Raw genomic sequence first — 22,205 nt, forward strand, 5'->3', positions numbered from 1 at the left:
CACCGGGAGCCACTTGTAACGTGCGCGTGGGACACACAATACTCATTAAAGCCTGTACTATGGTAAGTGAGTGGGGTTTAACTTACGAGACAGAATTTTTGTATAGATATTGACCACGTGTACCTGAATGGTGGCAAATCAGACTTACACCCACTCTGTAATAACAATGATACGTCAAGCAAGTCCGAAATGCAACTACACGTCAGGACAGACAAAAAGCAACACAGAAGATGCTACCAATTTGTTAATAATACGGTCGCCAGCCTAATTAGGCATTAACTGAGTTTCTTCCCTGTACAAGATGGTGTATATTCATGCAAAACAACACATAGTAACACTGCATAATATAGTAAATTTTAAACCAGAAAATCTATTGAACTGATAGTTTCACTTTCTATACTGATATGGAAAAACCATGAATACACAACACTACACTATAATGTATACTACAAAACTTTGTACTGTCTATTGATCTGATTAAAATCGGGCATAGGTTACCCTAGAAATAGCACTTTTGAGCCACACACAAAATGTCAATTTTGATAAAGATAAAACACTGATAAATTTTGACTTATATATTGACTTTAACTTTTGCTGGCCAAACCAATGTGGAACACTTCAGAATTCAAAAGAATAAAAAGGGGAAGGGGGGGGGGACCCTGAAACTGTTATGATTACTATATAAAAAAAATTGATTACTGAAATTATCATGCGTTCAAGATTTCCAGTATATGAGTTACTGCTCTTTTTATCTTATTTACTGCTCATTTAAATACCTTTATATCTGTCTCGAAATAATTAAACTTCATTACTATATCAATATTAAAGTTATCTTTCAACTTCGTTAGACCTTCATTATTCATTTACTGGTTCATTAACAAAACAGTTCTTTAAACACCATTCTAACATAGTTAGGTCTGCAAGTAATTATTATTAACACAAAATTTAATTTTTCATTTTGGGACACTTGGATTGCACAACATTTGGAAAGGACCCTATCTAGGTTAGTTGTGAGGATAATTCAATGATAGGAAAGTTCTGGTAAAATTTAAGTTGTTATTGAATGGTTCACTCTCTGGTCCATACGAATACAGTACTAAAAGTTTCAACCTGTTTGTATCGATGCGGCGGTCGGCGGGCGGCGAGATGGCGAGGCACAGAGCACACATACAACCCCAGCTATGGCTCTTGACGTATCGGCACTTTAATTCTTCTTAGCGTCGCAATACTTTTCCATTTAGTGCCTATGGAATTTTGCCATGCTGTGTGGGCGTTGGAACGGCATACCTAGCCACCATCAAGTTTCAACCAGCTGAAGATGTTGAACAGTTGCTCCATGGAAATATTGTGGAATTTGCACAATGTCATCTGGCAGCAACCCCGTGAAGACTCTTTACAACATTAAGGACCATTATCTAGAACAATTCTTACCTGGTTTCCCAGATTTGGAATTAGTGATTCTGTGAACCACTTGATAAACATAACATGGTTTATTCCTTTGTGAGAATCTCTTGTCTTCTTTAATTTAAAAGGCAGGAAATGGTTTGAGAAAAAACTGTGTGAGGTTCCTGCACCTTCCCATCTTGCCGAAAGGCATTGCTTTTTCTTTCTTTAATTGTGTTGTCTGCCCAGCCCTGTTCGACAATGTGACCATAATTCACCAACATTTCATTAAACCACACCATTTTATTTACATTCATGCCATGAATCTGCCTTCAAAATCTGCATTGCTATGCAGTTATATCCTCCCTCTCCATCAAAAGTGTACACCCACAGAATGATCTGTAGTGGTTGTGTAAAACTGTGGATAGTAATGTGTGACTACTTGAAAAAGGCATCATCCCTTAACAACAACCAATAACTTGCTGAGCATCAGATATTCCTTTCTATGATAATAATCATTAATATTAAGGTGAATCACATCCTCAATAAATTAATTTATATGGGCAATGTGCTTATCCACACAATGGTTTTTTCCCCATAGTTTCGAGCTTCATTGTTTTCCCAGCATTCTTTTCTTTCTCGAAAATTTCCATGCCAGTCTTCACAACAGTGTTTTTCTTTATATTCAGTGCTGCAGGAGTTGTATCGATTACCTTATTAATGGAGAGCAGTGGGCCACTATTAACATTTCCAGTCGCAGAGTAGGCAATAAGACACAAACTATTTCTCTCAACTGACCTCGTATGACCTTCTCCTGGTCAAGAGGTCAATGCCAAACTTTTCCACTCTTAGCTTTGTGTGAACTTGCTTCTGGTAGTGTTCTGTACCACTTAATAAATAACAATAACAACAAATAAAATAATAACTTCTTCAGCTGTAAAAATGAAAACAAAATCGTAGGACACAATGCTCACAAAGGACAGCTGCTGGCTAAAACTGAAGCATAGTGCAAGCGGAAGAGTTCTGACAGTGTGGGCGAAGGTTTGGCAGCTACAGGAGCTTGCTGCTTTTACGGGTCTTACGGGATTGGCAGTATGCATGCTGAGCTTTCTAAGTGGGCCTCTCCCGTACTACTTCTGTTATAGCTATCAATTCTAAACTAATTTAGAACAGACTGTTGGGATCAGCAAAAGTGCCAACTGGGAGTTCTCGTGCCCCTCATCTTCCCGCCATTTCTAATGACCACTGAGAAGTGTATGGCTAGTCGGGCTTGGTCTTTAGACTCTAAGTACATGTTGTTGCTATAGTATCAGTTCTGTCACAGGTCCTTTGTAGATAGAACCGTAAGAAGCAACAGCTACTAAACAAACATCTACCATTAATAGGATTAACAGGATTTATGTGGCAACACTGCCCATCATTCATGCTGCGTTGGGCATGGTTTTACAACTTTGTTGTTGCCTTGTTTTTGCTTTTGTATTTGCCATAAGGAGGTTTATGTTAGTGAAGAGATCAGTAATTTTCATTGCCTAGATTTCTGTTTTTGCTTCCAAGCCGTTGTGTCCACACACACAGAGCAAAACAAAGAGAGTCACTTAGAAGACTTGCAAAATTCTTTGTGATCATAAAGACAATACCAGAAGAGAGAAAATATTATCAGCACCTCAGACTCCAACAGGAAAGTTGTATAGTGTTTTATTATGAACATTACAGAGAGTATGCACAAGAACATGGAGAACGGAAACTTGTGGTCATGAAATGATGATTTAACCTCTGAGGAAAGATACTAATGGAAGAAAAATTGACACTAATTTGGATGATATCCAGATAAAACAATCATCTTATTATGAGAAGTGTTCTACAAGGCCAAAGGTAGCAGATGTTTTATACGACAAGACTGCGTTCACATAGGGTTGCCACTTGAGTGGATAAATTCTAAAATCTTTGCAACAGTGGAAGATGTATTCTGAGGGAGAGATCTGATATTGAAGCACCTGGGGTAATTTTTCTGAGAAAAATACACCAAATCCTAAAAAAATCATTGTTGCTATGTTATTTATCTTGATGAGACATGGCTCAATCAAAATCATTTCAGAAAGTGTATCTATCATGCAGGATCATCTGAATATCAAAAGTGTACATCAAATCAGTGATTATCATGACGTATTTAAACACTGGTTTTCAGGTTTATTACATGATTTAGGAGAGGGTTGTGTGCTCGTCATGGATAACAGTTATCATTCAAGGAAAAATGGAGAAACTCGTAATTCAAATACAAAGAAGGAAGAAACTGCACAGTGACTAGAAGAGAAAACTATTTCAATTTTTGGCTGCTACACGAAAGAAGATATGTTGGGAGAATGTCAGGCAGTATCCAAATTCTCAGCCCTACAGAAGTTTCAGTCCTATCCAAATTCCTCACTTTCAGTTCTGCACCACAGTTTAACCATGTTAAACTTGTCAAAGAGCTACTCTCCTTCTCCCATCCCCTGCAATGGAAACACTTCTTTGCCACCAGTCCTTCCAACCAAATCCAACCTAATTCTATTATTGAACCCTGCCTCTTCCAGTTCACACCATCATCCAACTGTGATCCTTCACCCCTCCCCCACAGCCACCCCGTGATCACCTTATAGGAGTTACTTACCTCCAACTTGGCCACACTGTTCCTCCCCAGGTCTCTTCCGAAGAACACAATCATTTCAGCAGAAGAAAGGACAACTGTACACAACCTTAAAGCGAATCCTGACCATGTACTTGCAGACGAACCTTCCACCACGGTTGTTACAAATCACAGTGACTACCTGGTGGGAGGACTCTGCCAGCTTTCTAAACCGAGCGAGGTGGCGCAGTGGTTGGACACTGGACTCGCATTCGGGAGGACGACGGTTCAATCCCGCGTCCGGCCATCCTGATTTAGGTTTTCCGTGATTTCCCTAAATCACTCCAGGCAAATGCCGGGATGGTTCCTCTGAAAGGGCACGGCCGACTTCCTTCCCCATCCTTCCCTAATCCGATGAGACCGATGACCACGCTGTCTGGTCTCCTTCCCCAAACCAACCAACCAACCAGCTTTCTAACACTTCCACCTATAAACTCTGTAAGAGTGATCACATCCCAGAAGTCCAACATAATCTCCAATCCTAGCTTGAAGCCTTGAGACATTCCCAGAACCTCTCCCCTGAATCAATTTCCCTTCTCACTCCTATGACATTCTGCACACCTAACTTCTACATGCTTCCCAAAATCAACAGATGCAACAATTCTATATACCCCATTTTAGCAGGTTATTATGCTCACACTGAAAGAATTTTGGCTCTCAATGACCAACACCTCTAATCTGTTGCCCAAATTCTAGCCTCCCACATCAAAGATACCAATGACTTCCTTCACCGACTCTCCATCGTCCCCACCCTTTTACCCCCCCCCCCCCTACTCATCACTTTTGACACCACTTTCATATACACCAATATTCCTCATGTCCATGGTTTTACCACTGTTGAGCACTACCTCTCCCAACATCCTTCAGACTCCAAACGCACTACCTCAGTCCACATACATTGCGCTAACTATATCCTAACACACAATTACTTCACCTTTGAAGGGAAGGTATAAAAACAAATCTGCAGCACAGCCATGGGTCCCTGCATAGCACCCACCTATGCCAACCTGTTTATGGGCCATCTAGAGGAAACCTTTTAGCCTCCCAAAACTACAAACCCCTGGTCTGGTTCTGGTTCATTGATAGTATCTTCACGATCTGGTCCTATCCTCATTCCATCACAACCTGAATGCTGTCTCTCCTGTCCACTTTTACACTTAGTCCTCCCCAACCCAGTGTGGCACCTACCTAGATGTTGGCCACAGGAACCCACCAACAATACTTGCATTTTGACAGCTGTCATCCCTTCCACACTAAACTGAATGGGGTAGCACAGTGGTTAGCACACAAGATTTGCATTCAAGAGGACGACTTCAAACCTGTATCCAGCTACCCTGGTTTAGGTTTTACTTGATTTCCCTAAATCACTTAAGACAAATGCAGGGATGGTTCCGTCGAAAGGGTGCAGCTGCTTTCCTTCTCCACGTTTGCTCCCATACAGCCTGACCTCCTGTGGGCATCATATCTGCAGTGACAGAGGCTCCCTTTCCCAGTACACTGAAGGTCTTACAAAGACTTTTGCAGGCACACACTATCCTGTATACCTAGTCTGCAAACAGGTCTCCTGTGCCGTACCCCATGCACCTCCAATCCTTCCACCAGCCGAAGAACCAACCACAAAGGAGCACCCCCTGTCACCCAATAGAAACCCGACTGGAACAACTGAACCATATCCTTAATCAGGGTTCTGATCATCTACCATCAAGCCCTGAAATGAGGGACGTCCTACCCAAGATCCTTCCCACCCCTTCTAAACAGGCGTTGCATCAAACTCCCAAATTCCACAACATCCTAGTCCATCCTTACGCTCTCCCAGTTCCATCCCCTTACCACAGGGATCATATCCCTGTGGAAGACCCAGGTGCAAGACCTGCCAGCATTTCCTATTCCAGTCCTGTCACAGACTTATCCTACCTCATCAGAAGCTGGACCAACTGTGAAAGCAGCCATATTATATACAAGCTCTGCTGCAATCTTGGTTCAGCTTGTTATATTAGTATGACTGCCAAACAGCTGTCCACGAGGATGAAATGCCACCAACAAACTGTGGCCAAGAGCAAAGTGGACCACCTTGTGGCCCAACATGCAGCTGTGCATAACATTCTTGATATCAGTGGTTGTTTCAAAACCCAGGTCATCTGGATCCTCCCCTCTACCATCAGCTTTTCTGAACTCCATAGACGGGAGTTATCCTTACAACACATTCTCCGCTCCCAAAATCATCCCAGCCTCAATCTGTTGTAACCTACTGTCCCTGATTCTTCCACCCAGATGTTCATCCCCTGCCCTCCCCCTGTGCCCTGTCACCTCCTCTCAGTTCACCTCCTCTCACCCTCGTTGTGCACTGCTCATTGTGGCACACCTCCCTCCTCCACAGACTCCTGACACTGTGCGTGTTACCTGTGTCCTGCCACCTCTAATCCTTGCATGCTCTGCCGGGCAGTGTTGATTCCTCTCCCCCCCCCCCCCCCCCTCATTGATACCCTACTATCCCTCCCTCTTCCCAGCCCATCTGCGAATTGTTGCTCCCATCGAACACATTTCTGTTGCCAGATAGGAGTCCTTACTTTGTGTGTGTGTGTGTGTGTGTGTGTGTGTGTGTGTGTGTGTGTGTGTGTGTGCGCGTGCGCGTGCGCGTGCGCGTGCGCGTGTGTGTGTGTGTGTGTTGAGGGGAAGGGGGTCATGTGCATTTCTGATTTCTGAAGATGGCTTTGGCCAAAAGCTTGTATGTAACAGTCTTTCCATCATGCCTGTCTGCACTTTTCATCGTGCCTGTCTGCAACTCACCCTATCTTCTTTACAGTGAGTAACAATGTATCTTTTTCATAATATTGTTGACATTCCAACCTGAACTTTCCATTATTTAAAATTGTATTAAATTTTTAACAGAGTCCTCTTTTTCAGAAGTGCTTTTCGTGTTCTTGCCAGTCTGCATTTTACATCTGGCCTATATTGCCCATGCCAGTTCTTGTGCTAGCTCAGATAGCACAAATCATTGACTACTTTTAGTATCTCATTTATTAATCCAATTCCATAAGTGCCACCTAATTTTCTTTGACCACACTCCAAAACTGTTGTTTTACTTATGTTGAAATTTATGTTATAACCACTTTTCAAGACACTATCCATTCTGTTCAACTGTTCTTCCACATCCTTTGCTTTGTTTGACAGAATTACAATGCCATTGGAAAGACTCGTCGTTTTTATTTCTCCTTTCTCAGCTTTAATTCTATTTTCTAATTTGGTCTAAGTTTCCTTTACTACTTGCTCTGTGTACAAATTGAAAAACATTAGGATAGGCCACAACCCTCTCCCACTCTCTTCTCATCTACTACTTCCCTGTCATTTCCTTTTACTCATAACTTTTGTCTCTCTTTCGGTAACAGATGTAATTAACCTTCTGCTCCCTGTATTCAGTCCCTGGTGCCTTTAGAATTCCAAGGGGTGTATCCTAGTCAACAGTGTCAAAAGCTTTCTCTAAACCTACAAATGCTATGAATGCTGCTTGCCTTTCTCAGACTATCTCTTAAGGTAGTGTCAGTATTGCCCCACATGTTCTTGGATTTCTTCAGAACCAAAAATTGATTACACCTGAGTCCGGCCTTTGTTAGTTTTTCACTCTTCTGTAAGTAATCTGTGTCAGTATTTTGCAACTACGACTTATTAAACTGATACTTTGATAATAATCTCATCTATCAGCACTGGGTTTATTGAAGTCTTTGGTACTGCTTTGTCAACTCACTACTTAAACTATCAGCCATAAACCTAACCTATACTTTTGGGTACACTATAGATCAGTTTTAGTCCTGAATTTGACATAACATTAATTATCTAGAGGGTGGGGATTTCTTCTCACTCACTTTGTTTTTGATGTCTGAGATGTGCTTTCAACATCTGCGCACATATGACTACTCTGCAAATCACTTAAGTTTTTGCAGATGGTTGATAGAACCACTTTCAGGCTATTTGTTGACATTCCTCTCTGAAATAGCATGTGAAAAAAAAAATGGACACTAAATATTTCTGTAGGATCTCTGACCTATCTTATTCTTTTATGGTGATCATTTTTCATTATATAGGTGGGATTAAAAGTTATTGACTGAAATTTCGCAGAAAGATCTTACTGCAACAAAAAATGCCCTTGTTGTAATGACTGATAATGAAAAATAAATAGACGTTACTTTTCATTCATTCATTCATTTCATTGTTGCCCTTATGGACAGTGTTTGAACTCGAAAATCACATGATGACACAATTTTCACTTCTTTCCTTTCTTCCTCTTCTCTTCCCAAAATCTCTTCATCCTTTGGCTGTGCTCCTGTTTCCTTTGCTCTGTCCATAATGTTCCTTTCTTCTTTCTCTCCTTTACAATAAATTTTGCACTCCTAACTTTGTTTCTGAAGTATTTCCTGTCTCCTATCATTTGCCTGTTGATCCCTATCTGCCTTAAGTCTTCGTCTATTTCATGATCCCAGTTTGTTTTCTTGCTTGAGCTGTTTACTACATCAAAAATTTTCTTTGTAAGTCGGTTGTTGTCCATTCTCTGTATATGCCCATAGAAAGTTAATCTGCGTTTTCTGATCGCGTCTGTTAGTCTGTCAGTGTGCTGGTACAGCTCTTTGGTAGGTCGCTTCATCCATACGCCATCTCTGTGAATTGTTCCAAATATTTTTCTGAGAATTTTGCGTTCTATTTTTTCTGTGTCTATGATGCCTGATGCTCCAATTGTGGTTGTTTCTGACGCGTACAATGCTTCTGGTAATACAACTGTTTTGTAGTGCCTAAGTTTGGCCTGCCTCGATATGCTTTTCTTATTATAATGTGACCATGTGAGTTTGTATGCCTTCTGGAGTTTCTTCGTTCGTTCCATGTTAGCCGCCTTGTTTGATCCTCCCATTTGTATGTACTCCCCTAAATAGTTAAATTTTTCGACTCTTTCTACGGATCTCAAGTTCCAGATCTGTTCGATGCATGATCTCCCTTTTCTGAAGCCTGCCTGGTATTCCCCAATTTGCAGATCTGCTTGTGGTTCTAGTCTGTTTAATAGCACCTTAGAGAAAATTTTGTATGTAACTGGTACTAGCGAAATGCCTCTGTAATTGTTTGGATCTGACTTATCACCCTTTTTATGTAACGGATGGATCAATGCACATTTCCATTCCTCTGGCACTTTCTCTGTGATCCAAATTTCGGAGATAATCTTATGGATTTTTTTGGTGATGTTTTCATCTTGGAGTTTCCAGATCTCGGCGATAATACCATCTTCTCCGGCAGCTCTGTTATTTTTCATTTGTTTTATGATTTCCTCTATCTCTTCTATTGTGGGTGGATCAGAGTCGGCATTAGATGTGGTCTTTTGGAATGTTAATTTTCCTGTAGGTTTTTTGCAATAAGAAGTTTATCAAAGTAATGTTTGAGAATTTTACAGTTTTCTTTTGTGTTTGTTTCCAGGGATCCATCTGTTCTTCGGAAGCAGAGGCTAGGGGGTTGATAGCCCTTAATATTTTCTTTGAAAGTTCTGTAAAAATTTCTTGTGTTATTTCTTTTGAAATCTTCCTCAATTTCTTTTAGTCTGTTATTGTCATATGCTCGTTTTTCCCTTCTGATTTCCTTCGATGCTAGTTTCTGAACTTCGTGAAATTCTTTCCATGTTTCTGAATTTCTGTAGCTACTGAACTTGTCCCATGCTTGCTTTCTTCTCTCAATGGCTTCATCACACTTTGCGTTCCACCACCTATGTTTGCGTTTTCTAGGTGGTTGTCCCCAGCATGTTACTTTTATTTTAAAAAAGTAATTCTTATTTGTAAATGACATTTACACGTTATAATAAATATAGAATATGAATAAATGTAAAAAATAGTGTTGCTGCTAGCTAGAATGTAACCAGGGCTTTGCAATGACAGGACATTCGTTTTTTTGTAGACAGTGCTATACAAGTTCAATATATTTAAGGAAACTGATTATAAAACAACCTAAAACTGCTGTAATCTATGATCAAGCAATATGTGGAACAGTGCAGTGGACTGTCGATTTGGCTAATAGAAAAATGTACAAAACAGTGGACGCATGTATAAGTGACAGATGCTGCAATTGATTATAATTATGTGCTTGATGCTAACTACTCGAATCCTTTAAGCTGATGTAATGGTACCCGTAACTCAGGCATGGCTCGTGGTTTCCATACTGTGGAAAGCTGTGACAGTTATCGATCAGAACTAACCTAGATCTTGGTCACACTACAAATCAGTCTGTCACGACAACCAAGATTTCATGGGGGGGGGGGGGGGGGGGGGGGTTTATCGCACTCTAGCCAAACGTTTACGTACTGTATCTTCTTTCTGTTTCATAATCAACTACTAAATAATATCAAAAGCTAACTCCAAGATAAAATCTATAGGTGTTTTATTTATCCACCAACATAATGCTGCCCAAGAGTTTACTTCAACGAATCGTACTATAAGATGTATTTTGAAGAGATCTTTAACATGGTGTGTGTTAGCTTCACTTCATGCTTAATGTTTTCAGTATTTAATTTTGAAACATAAGTGTTATAGTTTTGTGACAGTGACCAACATTAATTAAATCCATGTGGGAAATCTGCAGAATGTGTTCTGATAATTTAAATTCTCTAATACATTATTGGGACTTTCTTTTAATATATTATTTTGGGGTGGCTTCACCTTAGAGCCTTTAAATACGAGCTGCATCTGCCGTAACTTGAGTATGGCGCCACCTCTTCTGGGTTCATGACCATATTGAATGGACCCTATATGACTGGAAAACTATGGCCTGGTCAGGTGAGTCTCGATTTGGTAAGAGCTGGTGGACGGTTCGAGTGTGATGCAGACCCGTTGAAGCCACTGACCCAATTTGTCAACAAGACAATGTGCAAGCTGCTGGTGGCTGCATGATGATGTGGGCTGTGTACGTGGAATGTGCTGGGTTCTGTAGTCCAACCAAACTGATCATTGAATGGAAATGGTTATGTTCAGCTACTTGGAGACAATTTGCAGTTATTCGTGGACATCATGTTCCCCAACAAAGATGGAATTTTTATGGATGACAATGCGTCACATCACTGGGCCACAATTATTTGCGATTGGCTTGAAGATAATTCTGCACAATTTGAGCAAATGATTTGGCCACCCAGAGTGCCTGTCATGAATCCCATCAGACATTTATGGGACATAATCAAGAGGTCAGTTCGTGCACAAACTTCTGCACCAACAACGCTTTCATAATTACCTATGGCTATAGAGGCAGCATGGCTCAATATTTCTACAGGGGACTTCCAATGTGTTGAGTCCATGACGTGTGGAGTTGCTGCATTACACCAGGAAAAAGGAGGTCCCACAGGATATTAGGAAGTATCCCGTGACTTTTGTCACAGTGTACTGTAAGTGTGAAGAAAACTGAAGAGGGTCAGTGAGTAAGATTCACTTGTTAGATGTTCTTACTGCATGCGCAGGACCATATAGACATGCAATAACAAGTTAATTAGTTTTCATTGTTACGGCAGTATCATTTGTCTTTGTTATGAAAGTGTGTCCGTGTGTAATGGCAGCCTCTACTCCTGTAAAAGGTTTTTGTGCTGTTGTTCTGGATGTAATTGTACTTGATACTATTTGATGTGGAAAATTTGTGTTTTAGCTATTGTGTATATGACATAAGGTACTGCAAGATTTCCTAAAACTAATCTTGTTACATGTTGTACTGGCACCTTCAGCAACATAACCCTCTCCATCTCTCTGTCAAAACCAAGGTATTGATAATGAGCTCACATTCAGCCAGGTCTTTAAGCCACACAAAAAAATGTGAACAATACTAAATTGTCTCTAATGATGTCCAAATTAGCATTCCTGTTTTGCCAGTTTTTGCATAACACTAATTGAAATAGTAATCTCTATAAACTATTCTTGGTTTATTTTTACTGATTACAATTTTTTTTTCTTTCTCAGTTTGGTGGCTTCTGTGGTGGAGGATGATGTGACATTCATCCCATTTGCACTCAGCCTTGAGGAGAAAATGCGTGACCGGCGACCTGAAAGTGCTGTTCCCAGAGAGCTGCTCTCACTGCTGGTGCAGGTTACCACACAACCTGCTCCAGGAGCTGTGCACACGGAAGATACAACATTAGGTCATTTGGTGTCAGTATTCTGGGCTGCTCTTCGTCAATCGGAGAAGGGGATGGAGTGGGTGAAGGTGATGCTTCTGTCTTTTCATGTGATTGTCATTACTGTATTTGAGATGCATGTCCTCCTCAGTATCCTCTCTGTTTCTGTTGTTGCTGCTGAAGATTTGAGCAAGCTCTGTTGCGTAGTTCCCAAAATAATGGCACTAATAGGGGGAACCTTTTTTACTTATGAGAAAACCTAAGTTTAAAGTTTGTATGTGTTTCTCATTTGTAATTATTACTCATCACAGATCGGGATAATATCTTCGTAATCCGTATTCAGTATCTTTTCAATTTCTTATATCATCTTTAATTTTATTCTATAGTCTTCCTTTTAGTTACGTTTTGAATGCTTCCAGGTGTTCTGCCAAGTTGTTGTTTCGATTTTTTGCACAATATTTTGATGACTGGGCAAGTTGTTATCTTCAGGTGCTGTGAATTTTGTTGTTAGATGTACTTGCTGCTTGAACTCAACCGTACATTTTATGCACAATATTTTGATGACCGACCCATCTGTCTTCTTCAGGTGCGGCAAGTTTTGTTGTTATGCATATTCTTTGCCTGGAATCCAACCAATCTGGTTGGAGTCCAGGCAGTGAGTACACCTAACAGCAAAACTAGTAGCACATGAAAAAGATGGCTCAGTCAGGTGTTGAAATATTGTGCATAAATGGAAACAGAAACTCAGTAGATTACCTGGAAGCACGCTGTTAAAAAGATTGAATTTATTACTACTCTCCAGTCACTAAATAAACCAGAGCATTTTCCTATGTGGACTACATTATGTGCTGTTTGCACTGCCACTGGGGTGACCAGTAAGAAAATGATAAAGGTATGGTATAAATTCAAGGATGTCCTTCAGAGGCATATTTGAGGGACTGGGGCTACTGACTTCTTGTTCTGCTTCTGGGTTATCCTGTCTAGTATGTAGTCCGCTGCACTCAAGATCTGACAAATTTATTTAATTCCACAGTTGCAAATAACCTCAGGGAGAGAAGTCGTGTGTACCAAATATCTGTGAACAATGTAAACTTTCCTCTGTATGTGATTGTATTTTAACTGTTTGTGGAAATTGGGACCAGCACAGCATTTGCCTAAATGAATGTAGGGGAAACCACCTAAAAACCACACTCAGACTGGTCAGTGCATTATCTATCATGTGGATTTGATGTAGATGTGGCTCATCTTCTTGTTTCGCAAGCTAGCATGTTACGCATTACACTACATGAGCATGTCGGTGACACTAACTACTGTTTCTGAGTATATTTATTCCTTACTGAAATTTATCATTAACAACATATATCTTGTTCAAATCAACAGCTCAATTTGTGGAATCAGTGCTAAAAATTTAAATAATTGATAGAAGGATATAAAGTCATATAATTTGTTCCTGAAGAATGGCTTTGAGAACACACATTTTCAATAACTTACCATCACCCCTAAAAAGTTTAACCCTTAATAAAGTTAAGTTTAAGAGGAGCTTCAAGGATTTATTGTAAATAAATCATTGTAAATAAATGTTGTAAACTGCTTTCTGTTTGATCATACATGGCTACAACAACCTAATAATTATGTGACAATGGAGACTCCATGTAGAAATATCAACAATGTAGGGAAAGATAGATTGCTACTTACCATAAAGAAGACACATTAAGCTGCCGACAGGCACAATTAAAGACACTTAACATGAAGGGAAACAGAGAAACATACACCACTCGTGCACACAAGCAAGCACACCTCATGGACACATGACCACCAGCTCAGGAAGTTCAGGCAAGAATGGCATTGTGGCCTGAACCGCAGCAGTTGGTGGTTATGTGTGCATGAGATGTGCTTGCTTGTGTGTTTGAATGCTGTATGTTTCTCTGTTTCCCTTTGCTGATGAAGGCTGTATGCGAAAGATCTGTGTAAGTGTCTTTTAATTGTGCCTGTCTGCAACTTAACATGTCTTCTTTATAGTAAGTGGCAATCTCTCTCTCTTCCTACATTGTTAAGAATTACCATATGAACTTATTTTATACACATGTACATACTTGAAACCAGTTTGATATTAACTTGTAAATGAAAAGGTGTTCCAGATTTGTTAATATTATGAAAAGGATAGATTACTACTCATATAGAGATGTTTGAGGCAGGCACAACAAAAACTGCTGTGTACTCTAACATTGCACAAACAATAACAGAATTACCACCAACCAACTTTTAATTTGTCTCTACATAAAGAAAAATACTAAGTCTCTGAGAATGACATTGTAGTCAGTATAACACACGAAATCAGGGAATACATGAAGGCACAGTCTGCAGTGAAGTATTCAGTAGTCACTTAAACATTAGAGTGGTCTAGGATCTGACACACTGGCTTATATATATGGTTGTTTTGCACATGGTGCAGCATTTGGTGTGCCATCTGTGCCAGTGTGAGGTGTCCTCTTTAGGCCGGCCATGGAGGCACGCGCTATTTAATTATGTGCACTCACTGTGCAAAACCATACATTTGAGCTTTTGGCCAAAGGGCCTTCTTCTGAAGTAGAAAACACACGCGCAAGTGCAACTCTCATACACGTGCCCAATGTGTCTGGGCACTGAGGTCAGGCTTCTTATAGCAACTGCGCCTGATGGGAAAGCAATATGTGGGTGGTGTGGGGGTAAGGAGGAGGCTGGGATAGGGAGGGAGGGGGATAGTAGGATAGGGGTGAGAGAAAGTGTAGTGCTGCTTGTAGGAGCATGCAGGGACATGGTGGGGGCAGGGTATGGCTGCTAGGTGCAGTTGGAGGGTTTGGGAGGGGCTGGGGGGGGGGGGGGGTGTAGAGAAGTAGTGGAGAGAAAAGACCAGTGGATGTGATGGTGGAATAGAAAGCTTTGTGGTGGTGGACCCATGGCAGGGAAGGGGATAGGTGGGTGGAGGACAGGGATCAGAGTAGATGGAGGCCAGGGGGGTTATGGGAATGTAGGATGTACTGCAGGGAGAGTTTCCACATGTGCAGTTCAGAAAAGCTGGTGTTGGTAGGAAGAAACCCGATGGCACAGGCTGTGAATCAGTCATTGAAGAGAAGTACATTCTTCTGGGCAGTATGTTCAGTAACTGCGTGGTCCAGCTGCCTCTTGACCATAGTTTGTGGGTAGCCATTCCTGTGGACAGACAGCATCTTGGTTGTCATGCCCATGTAGAAAGCAGCACAGTTGTTACATCTTGATTTGTAGATCACATGATTGCTTTCATACTTTCACAGGTAGCTCTCCCATTGATGGGATAGGTGACACCTGTGACTGGACTGGTGTAGGTGGTGGTGGTGGTGGTGGTGGTGGTGGTGGTGGTGGTGGCAGACATCAAAGTCTATTGCAGGAATATGATCCCTAAGGCAGGGGCTTGGGAGCAGGGGTGGACTGGGAATAGACAAGGACATTGCATGGGTTTGGTGGGTGGCAGAATACTCTGTGGTGTATCTGTTCGGCGTTAGATGGAGTCCCAGTCATTACTTGTCAAAAACAGAGAGGGAGCAGTACTGCAAAATGCTGTCTGTTAAGTCTCAGCTGTGTTCCTGTTTACCACCAAAGTTACCTATTACTGTTGATGGGTCATTATTTATGTCAAATGTTGGCACGTGTAACGCACTTTCTCTGGCAAGTCATTGGCTGGAGGCTTATCTGTTGAGGTAGCACTGGCCAGAGACTTGGCAGCTGTAAATGTCATGCCACTTGGGAGGGACGAAGTCCACTGACCAGTCTGGTTCTGAATCACAGTTAACCCATAACACCTTGCCTATGTTGTGTTTGTTGCTGCTTTGACTCTTACATACTTGCACAATAATTTAATACTTTTACTCTTGGCCTTCAAATAAAAAATACTTTTCTGAAGCAAAATTTATGTAAACAATTTAATAGTGCATATCTTTTTTTGTATATTTATGCTGCAATAATTTTATAATTAATAGTTTAACATTGCAAGGAATAAAATAAAAATAAAAAGAAAGATGACAGCACCAGCAATTGTACACAAGCCAATGAATTGCCCATTGGAGCACCTGACCACTGTATGTACCTTTAGAGAGTGACTTACCTTTTTTTGCGAATCACTCGGGCAAAATATTCTAGGAGTTCAAAGGAGCTTCTGCCTTCTTCTACTTGCTTTCTCCTTCTAAGATATACTGGAAAAGGGCCTCTTTATCAGATCATCAAGTGGATTTGCCATGTTGCTTGCACAATACTTTACATGCACTTCCAAAGAAAAATATTGACTTGGTGCTGTGAGCAACGTAGCCGGAAGGTATGATGCCACATACGAACAGGCACAGCCGAAAACAGAGAGCTTTGTCCCTTCTTAGAGTTGATTGTAGTGCAGCTCACCATCATTTCAGCACTCAACACTGGTTTATAATTATCATGGACAGAATGCTACAACACATTTTTTCATCCGTTTTATTTGTATACCAGCATGCATTCCAAGAGAAAAGGTGTATTTGTAATGTGATTTACAGCTCGCATTTGAAGAGAAATGGCATAATTTAAGTGTGACAATTACAGTGTGCTGTAGCACATTAGCACCTAATCACCAGCTGCCACTGTGTTTCAAGAAATTTTAAAAGCTTGCAGGAGGTAAATGTCTTATTCATAAGACATGATGTGCTATACTCCCATTGTACATATTTTTGTGGCAGCATCGTTTTAGCAAATGCAACCTGACAATCTCTTGAAGACGATTATGTGTGAATATAAAATGAGACTTGGAGTGATGATTTGTTGCACTGTCACAGTATGACTTCTCTGAAGTCACAATCTGTTGTACAGACATGAATCTCAGTAACAAAATCTGGACAGCAAGTACCGAGAAAAAACCGAACATTAAATGTTGTTTTTATAGAGTGTGGTACCCTTCTATTTAATTTATAACATTCTAATCACTTCAGGACATATTTTTGTATTCATATTACTACACTGTGTATACATTTAATCTAAAAAACATTGCAGGTAACATTTATTTAAAGTATAGTTATTAATATTGATAATGTACCAAACTTTTGTTGGAAAAATCTCATCTAATTTATCTGTTATACTCTAAACATTTTTTAAAAATTATTTACAGACAATTCTACTATATCTTATGAAACATATAGTAAACCAAGAAAATTGCAGTGCTCTATCTTGGTCCTCAGGTCATGCGATATTGTCATTGTGTTACTTTTTAATGATGGAATATGACCCTGCAGAAGTTTACTTTGGTGAGTATTTGTAGCCCATAAGTTGTTAATTTGTCAAGATGTACATCGATTTTTTGGTGCATTTATTTAATTAATAGTTGTAACATTACTCTTCACTTCTATTTCAGAACTTTGTGAAGTATTGAGATCAATAATTGCCTGGAGCACTGATATTGATTTGCAAGACAGAGCACAGATCTATTATGCTATAATGGCAAGTCATTCAGCTAAAAAGGTAAATTACTATTCTAGTTGTATGGAAATTTATTTTGATTCTTGTCACTTCTTTGTTCTGATCATCTTTATCATTACACATGTTTCATTTGACGTTCTTTGGGCCTAATTACGTATGTCCTCTCCACATTCTCCATAGTTCATTTTGTGAGCTCTTTTTGTTTCTCCCTCTGAAAGCATGGAATGATATACATACTGTGCTGCTGTCTGCACCTCTCTCTCTCCCCCCCTCCCTCCCTCTCTCTCTCCCTCCCTCCCCCCTCCCCCTTCCCTCCATCCTCCCCTCCATCCTCCCCTCCCCCCTCCACTTTTCATGTACTTCAGTGATAGGGGATAGGAGCCTTGTGGGTGTAGGTGTGTGTGTGGGTGTGTTAGTGGGTGGGGGGCAGAAAATTAACATGGGTGTGATAATGCAGTATTGTCTGCTCCAGTTTTTGCCTTTGTCCTACCCATCATTTTGTATGTTTTTACAGTTACATAATATGTATCCACTTTTCTCAAAGTGTTATGTCATATTCCAGGCATGAAGTAGAGTTTTTGTTGTGTTATTTTCACTATATTGTATTCAACGTCACTCAACACAAAATTTAGTTACCCATTGGCATGAAGAATCAACATTAACAGAGAAATGGGTGTATGGTGAGGTTATTGGACAGCTAACATTTGTATTGTTGATGACAGGCACTATACTTAAGAAAAAGTTAGGGTAAAATGTACCTTTAAGTGGATGCAAAGTTGCTTACCAAGAGAAAAGTCTGATGTCCACATGCACGTATGAGCTTGGTTTTTGTCAGGGATACAGGGGAGGAATGTTGCTGAAAACATCTGTGAAATATTTAACAGAATCAGTTTTAGGAAACCATGGTGTACCTTCTGTCATATACACAATGAATAAAGCAGAAAACATCCAATGCAATAGATAATACACTAAAGCAGTGTACAGAAAGAGGAAAAATTCTTAGTTGCATTTATGTTCATTAGTAAAAATGAATATGTGGTGCACCATGATGTCTAGGTGATACTGCATTTGTCATGATACATACATCATTTCCTCATAGCATGCTAGACTGGAGAGCTGAAATCCGACTAATGTCTGGTGCTGAGCTGCAGTATCAGAGTGCTATGTTTCATACTTTACAGTTCTGTGTGCTAGAGGAAATGATGCCCTAATAGGTATTTATTATGACAAGTACATCACTACCTGTATGTCAGTGTACAGCTCATAAAATATTCACTTTTACTAACAGACATAATTTCCTTGTTTTTTTGTAGCCCCTTCATGTGTAATTATGAGCTCCACTGCCTACAGATGTCTGGATCTTGTGTATGAATAGAGCAAGCTGGATTTTGTGCTATCTGTATTAATTACTTCACAGAATGGGAGGTTTTGTGTTGAATTCTAAGTGTTGTAACTGGCACTTAAAGCCAACAAACATTTATTGAACACAAATTAGCATTCTGTAACAACAGATTAAACCGTTCATTAGTCCACAAAACCAAACCAAACAGTAATAGTGGCTTATTGAAAGTAATGATGTCCAAACACAATAGTTTTGCTGTGCATGCTTACTACAGTTATAATATTGAACACAGTTGCAGCTATGTCTCACAGTGCTCATCAAATAAAAGCTTTCTACATAAATGTTATATCACTCCATGGTATGCAGATAACAGGCCCTTCACTTTAGTCTTGAAGTAAATTTGAAAGCACAGCAGTTACTGTCCACTCACAGATCCAGGTAAGCACCAGTGGCAGCCATAGTTCACTTCGTAGAGGCAGAGGCAGATAATTGAAGCTAGCAAAGAAAATACTGAGGGCAAGCCAGCCATCAGGTTGCCTTTTATTGGCGTGCTGTGTAATTTCATGTGACCAGTCTTTGATATTGGAAGTCTTGCCAGTATGGTGTCTGTTACACATTTTGACACATTTGTTTCCTTCGATTTGCACATCTATTGGGGTAACTAAGAATAACTTTATGAAAAGCAATAAAAGAAAACCAAACGGGATAAATTTAAAATGAAAGTTATTTCCCTTTTGTAAGTAATAAAAACTCTGAACTTTGGTCAAAAATATATAAGAAAATACATTTTTATTATATTTTTGCATTCATTATTGGTCAGTGGTGCTGTGCTTACATTTACAGATACTGTTGTGACTCTCTCTGTTGAGAGAATACCTTTTGCTTGGCTGTCTGCAGTAATGAAGAATTTCTTTTATAAAACACAGTTATGCATAATCATTATTATTGTTATTATTATTATTATTATTATTATTATTATCATTAGAGGCAATAACTCAGTATTATTATTACTAAGGGACAATACATTTATCTCACAGACTAATTGGGATAGGACAATTGGTAGTGCACAGCACCTGAAAAACAGAATCAAGTCTAATTCCTTTTCCAGCATAGTTTTAATAATGCGATGGAGTTACATTTTCATGGAGTCATATACCTTATTGAATATAGTTTAATTTGCTACACTTAATCAACATTAATTCAAGAGTTATTTGAAGTTTGGATAGTTGTCTGGAAACCCAGGACAAGATGGTGTGAAACTCAGTCCATAACATATTCATAGATTGATTAAATGTTCATATTCACTTGCAAAAGTAACTGTTTCAGGGCTAGTTTAAACATAAAGCATTCAAAATATGAATGACAATCTCTGATTACTTTATTGGATGTGAAAGGACACTCAGTCATTTGGCTAGCTCGTGCATTTAATATATTTCTCTTGATGAGAATATATTTTTTCATATATTCTCACATCTCTTGATGTGCTTCACAAAGTGTATGCCCCGTGCGTGTGCGCACACACACACACACACACACACACACACACACACACACACACACACTCGCCTGCGAAGATGATACAATTAGTTGCAGACAGCCACAATTAAAAGACACTTAAGCTTTCAGCCACAGCCTTCATTAGAAAAACAGAAAAGCACACCATTCATTCACACAAGCAAACACACCTTACACTCAAATGACCGCTAACCGAGTCAGGTCAGGCCAAAATGCAGCTATAAAGTGTGATGGAGGGGAAGGGGAAATAGCAGTTTACTCTGATATCCCTTCTCCTTCCTCTTCCCTGCCCACTCCAGATTGCTGCTACCATCCCACGTGATAGCTGCGCTCTGATCTGAACTGCTGAAGTTGCCTTTCATGTGTGGATGTTGTGTGCTTGCTTACATGAATGAATGGTGTGTTTTTCTTTTTTTCCGACAAAGGCTGTGCCCGAAAGCTTATGTGTAAGTGTCTTTTAGTTGGGCCCATCTGCAATTTAGTGTGTTATCATTATGGTAAATAGCAATCTCTATTTTTCTATATTGTTATTCCTACCTGGAGTTTCCATTGTTTGAATTGTTTTCTTTTTTTCAGCTCAATGTTCCAAAACAAATTTCACTGGATGCGGATGAATGTGAAGAGAGTTTCAAACCAACTTCTGTTTTCAAGAAACTGGAAAAACCAATCCTGAGGCTTTCAAAATGTGGAACTAAAATTCAGTCAAATTTATTCTCCATGGAAATCAAAGATTTGTCAGAGAAAGGTATATACATGTATTTTTTGAACCTCATTGTTCCGTAGTGTATACTCTAGGTAGAGTGGTGAAAGACAATGTTTTGGTGGCTGTGCTTTAAGAAATGAAGGTCTTTGCATGTAAAGATGCATGTAAAGAAGAAATGCACCCCATCAAATGTTTCATGACATTCACACTACAATGATTGGATGTGACACATTGGCTATTAAAGTATAAAATTGGGTGTATACAACCCAGGACAACTGGGAGATCCAGGAAAAACCCGGGAATTTTTTCATCCGGAAGAAAACCAGGAAAAACCCGGGAATTGTTTAGAATTCCGGGAATTTTTCATTGTTTTGGTTTTCAGTTAAATTTTTGTGGTTTTTGACTGGTAAGAACCAATACTCTAACTAAGGATATTACTGTATCCTACTACTGCAGAATAATACTGCAGCAAAAAAACATGAATGAGAGAAATAAAACTTTAGTTGCAAAGAAAATGCACCGTCTACAACAACAAAACACAGTGCTCATACAAGTGTCTGCCAACAGACAGTGTGGTGAAGGCTTAGGAAGACTATGCAATGCTTCATAACAACAAATTGCCTCTGATGAGAGTGATACGACAACCGTTTAAATTAGAGTCGTTTGAGCAGTTGCAGGCGGGCTCTTGCACATGCGCAGTTTAGTGGTGTTTGCGTAGTACCTTCTCCCGCTTCTGGTTACCGAAGTGTGGCTGGTAGAGATGGGGGATCCGCTCCTGAGCTGATTCATAGAGTTGAATCTTTCAAAGGAGTGAACAATCAGTGATTCAGAAAAAAAGAACGGTAGCACCAAACGTTACACACAGCAGGGAGAGAGAGAGAGTCGGAGCAGGTCAGCGGGGCCTCTGCTGGTCAGAGCACACTGCACGCCACACAACACAGCCAGCGCCGGCCTCTGCCCTGCTTCTGCCTGCATTGTGCAGTGCCCCATTGGATTTTGTTTCACATATGCCGTGCCGTCTCTGTGCTTCCTCTGCCGC

The 22,205-nt window shown here is 40.0% G+C and overlaps 1 protein-coding gene across 1 annotated transcript in view; it reads left to right on the top strand.

Annotated features, from left to right (window-relative positions):
• LOC124622125 (AP-5 complex subunit beta-1-like) overlaps nt 1-22,205 on the top strand; it is a 135,680-nt gene that overhangs the window by 77,629 nt on the left and 35,846 nt on the right. The window contains exons 10-13 of the mRNA XM_047147738.1: nt 12,004-12,247; nt 17,299-17,434; nt 17,542-17,648; nt 21,040-21,208. Of these exons, the coding sequence (XP_047003694.1) occupies nt 12,004-12,247; nt 17,299-17,434; nt 17,542-17,648; nt 21,040-21,208 (656 nt within the window). The remainder of the gene's footprint in view (nt 1-12,003; nt 12,248-17,298; nt 17,435-17,541; nt 17,649-21,039; nt 21,209-22,205) is intronic.

The sequence above is a fragment of the Schistocerca americana genome, chromosome 7, assembly GCF_021461395.2.
Source record: "Schistocerca americana isolate TAMUIC-IGC-003095 chromosome 7, iqSchAmer2.1, whole genome shotgun sequence".
NCBI classification, from domain to species: domain Eukaryota; kingdom Metazoa; phylum Arthropoda; class Insecta; order Orthoptera; family Acrididae; genus Schistocerca; species Schistocerca americana.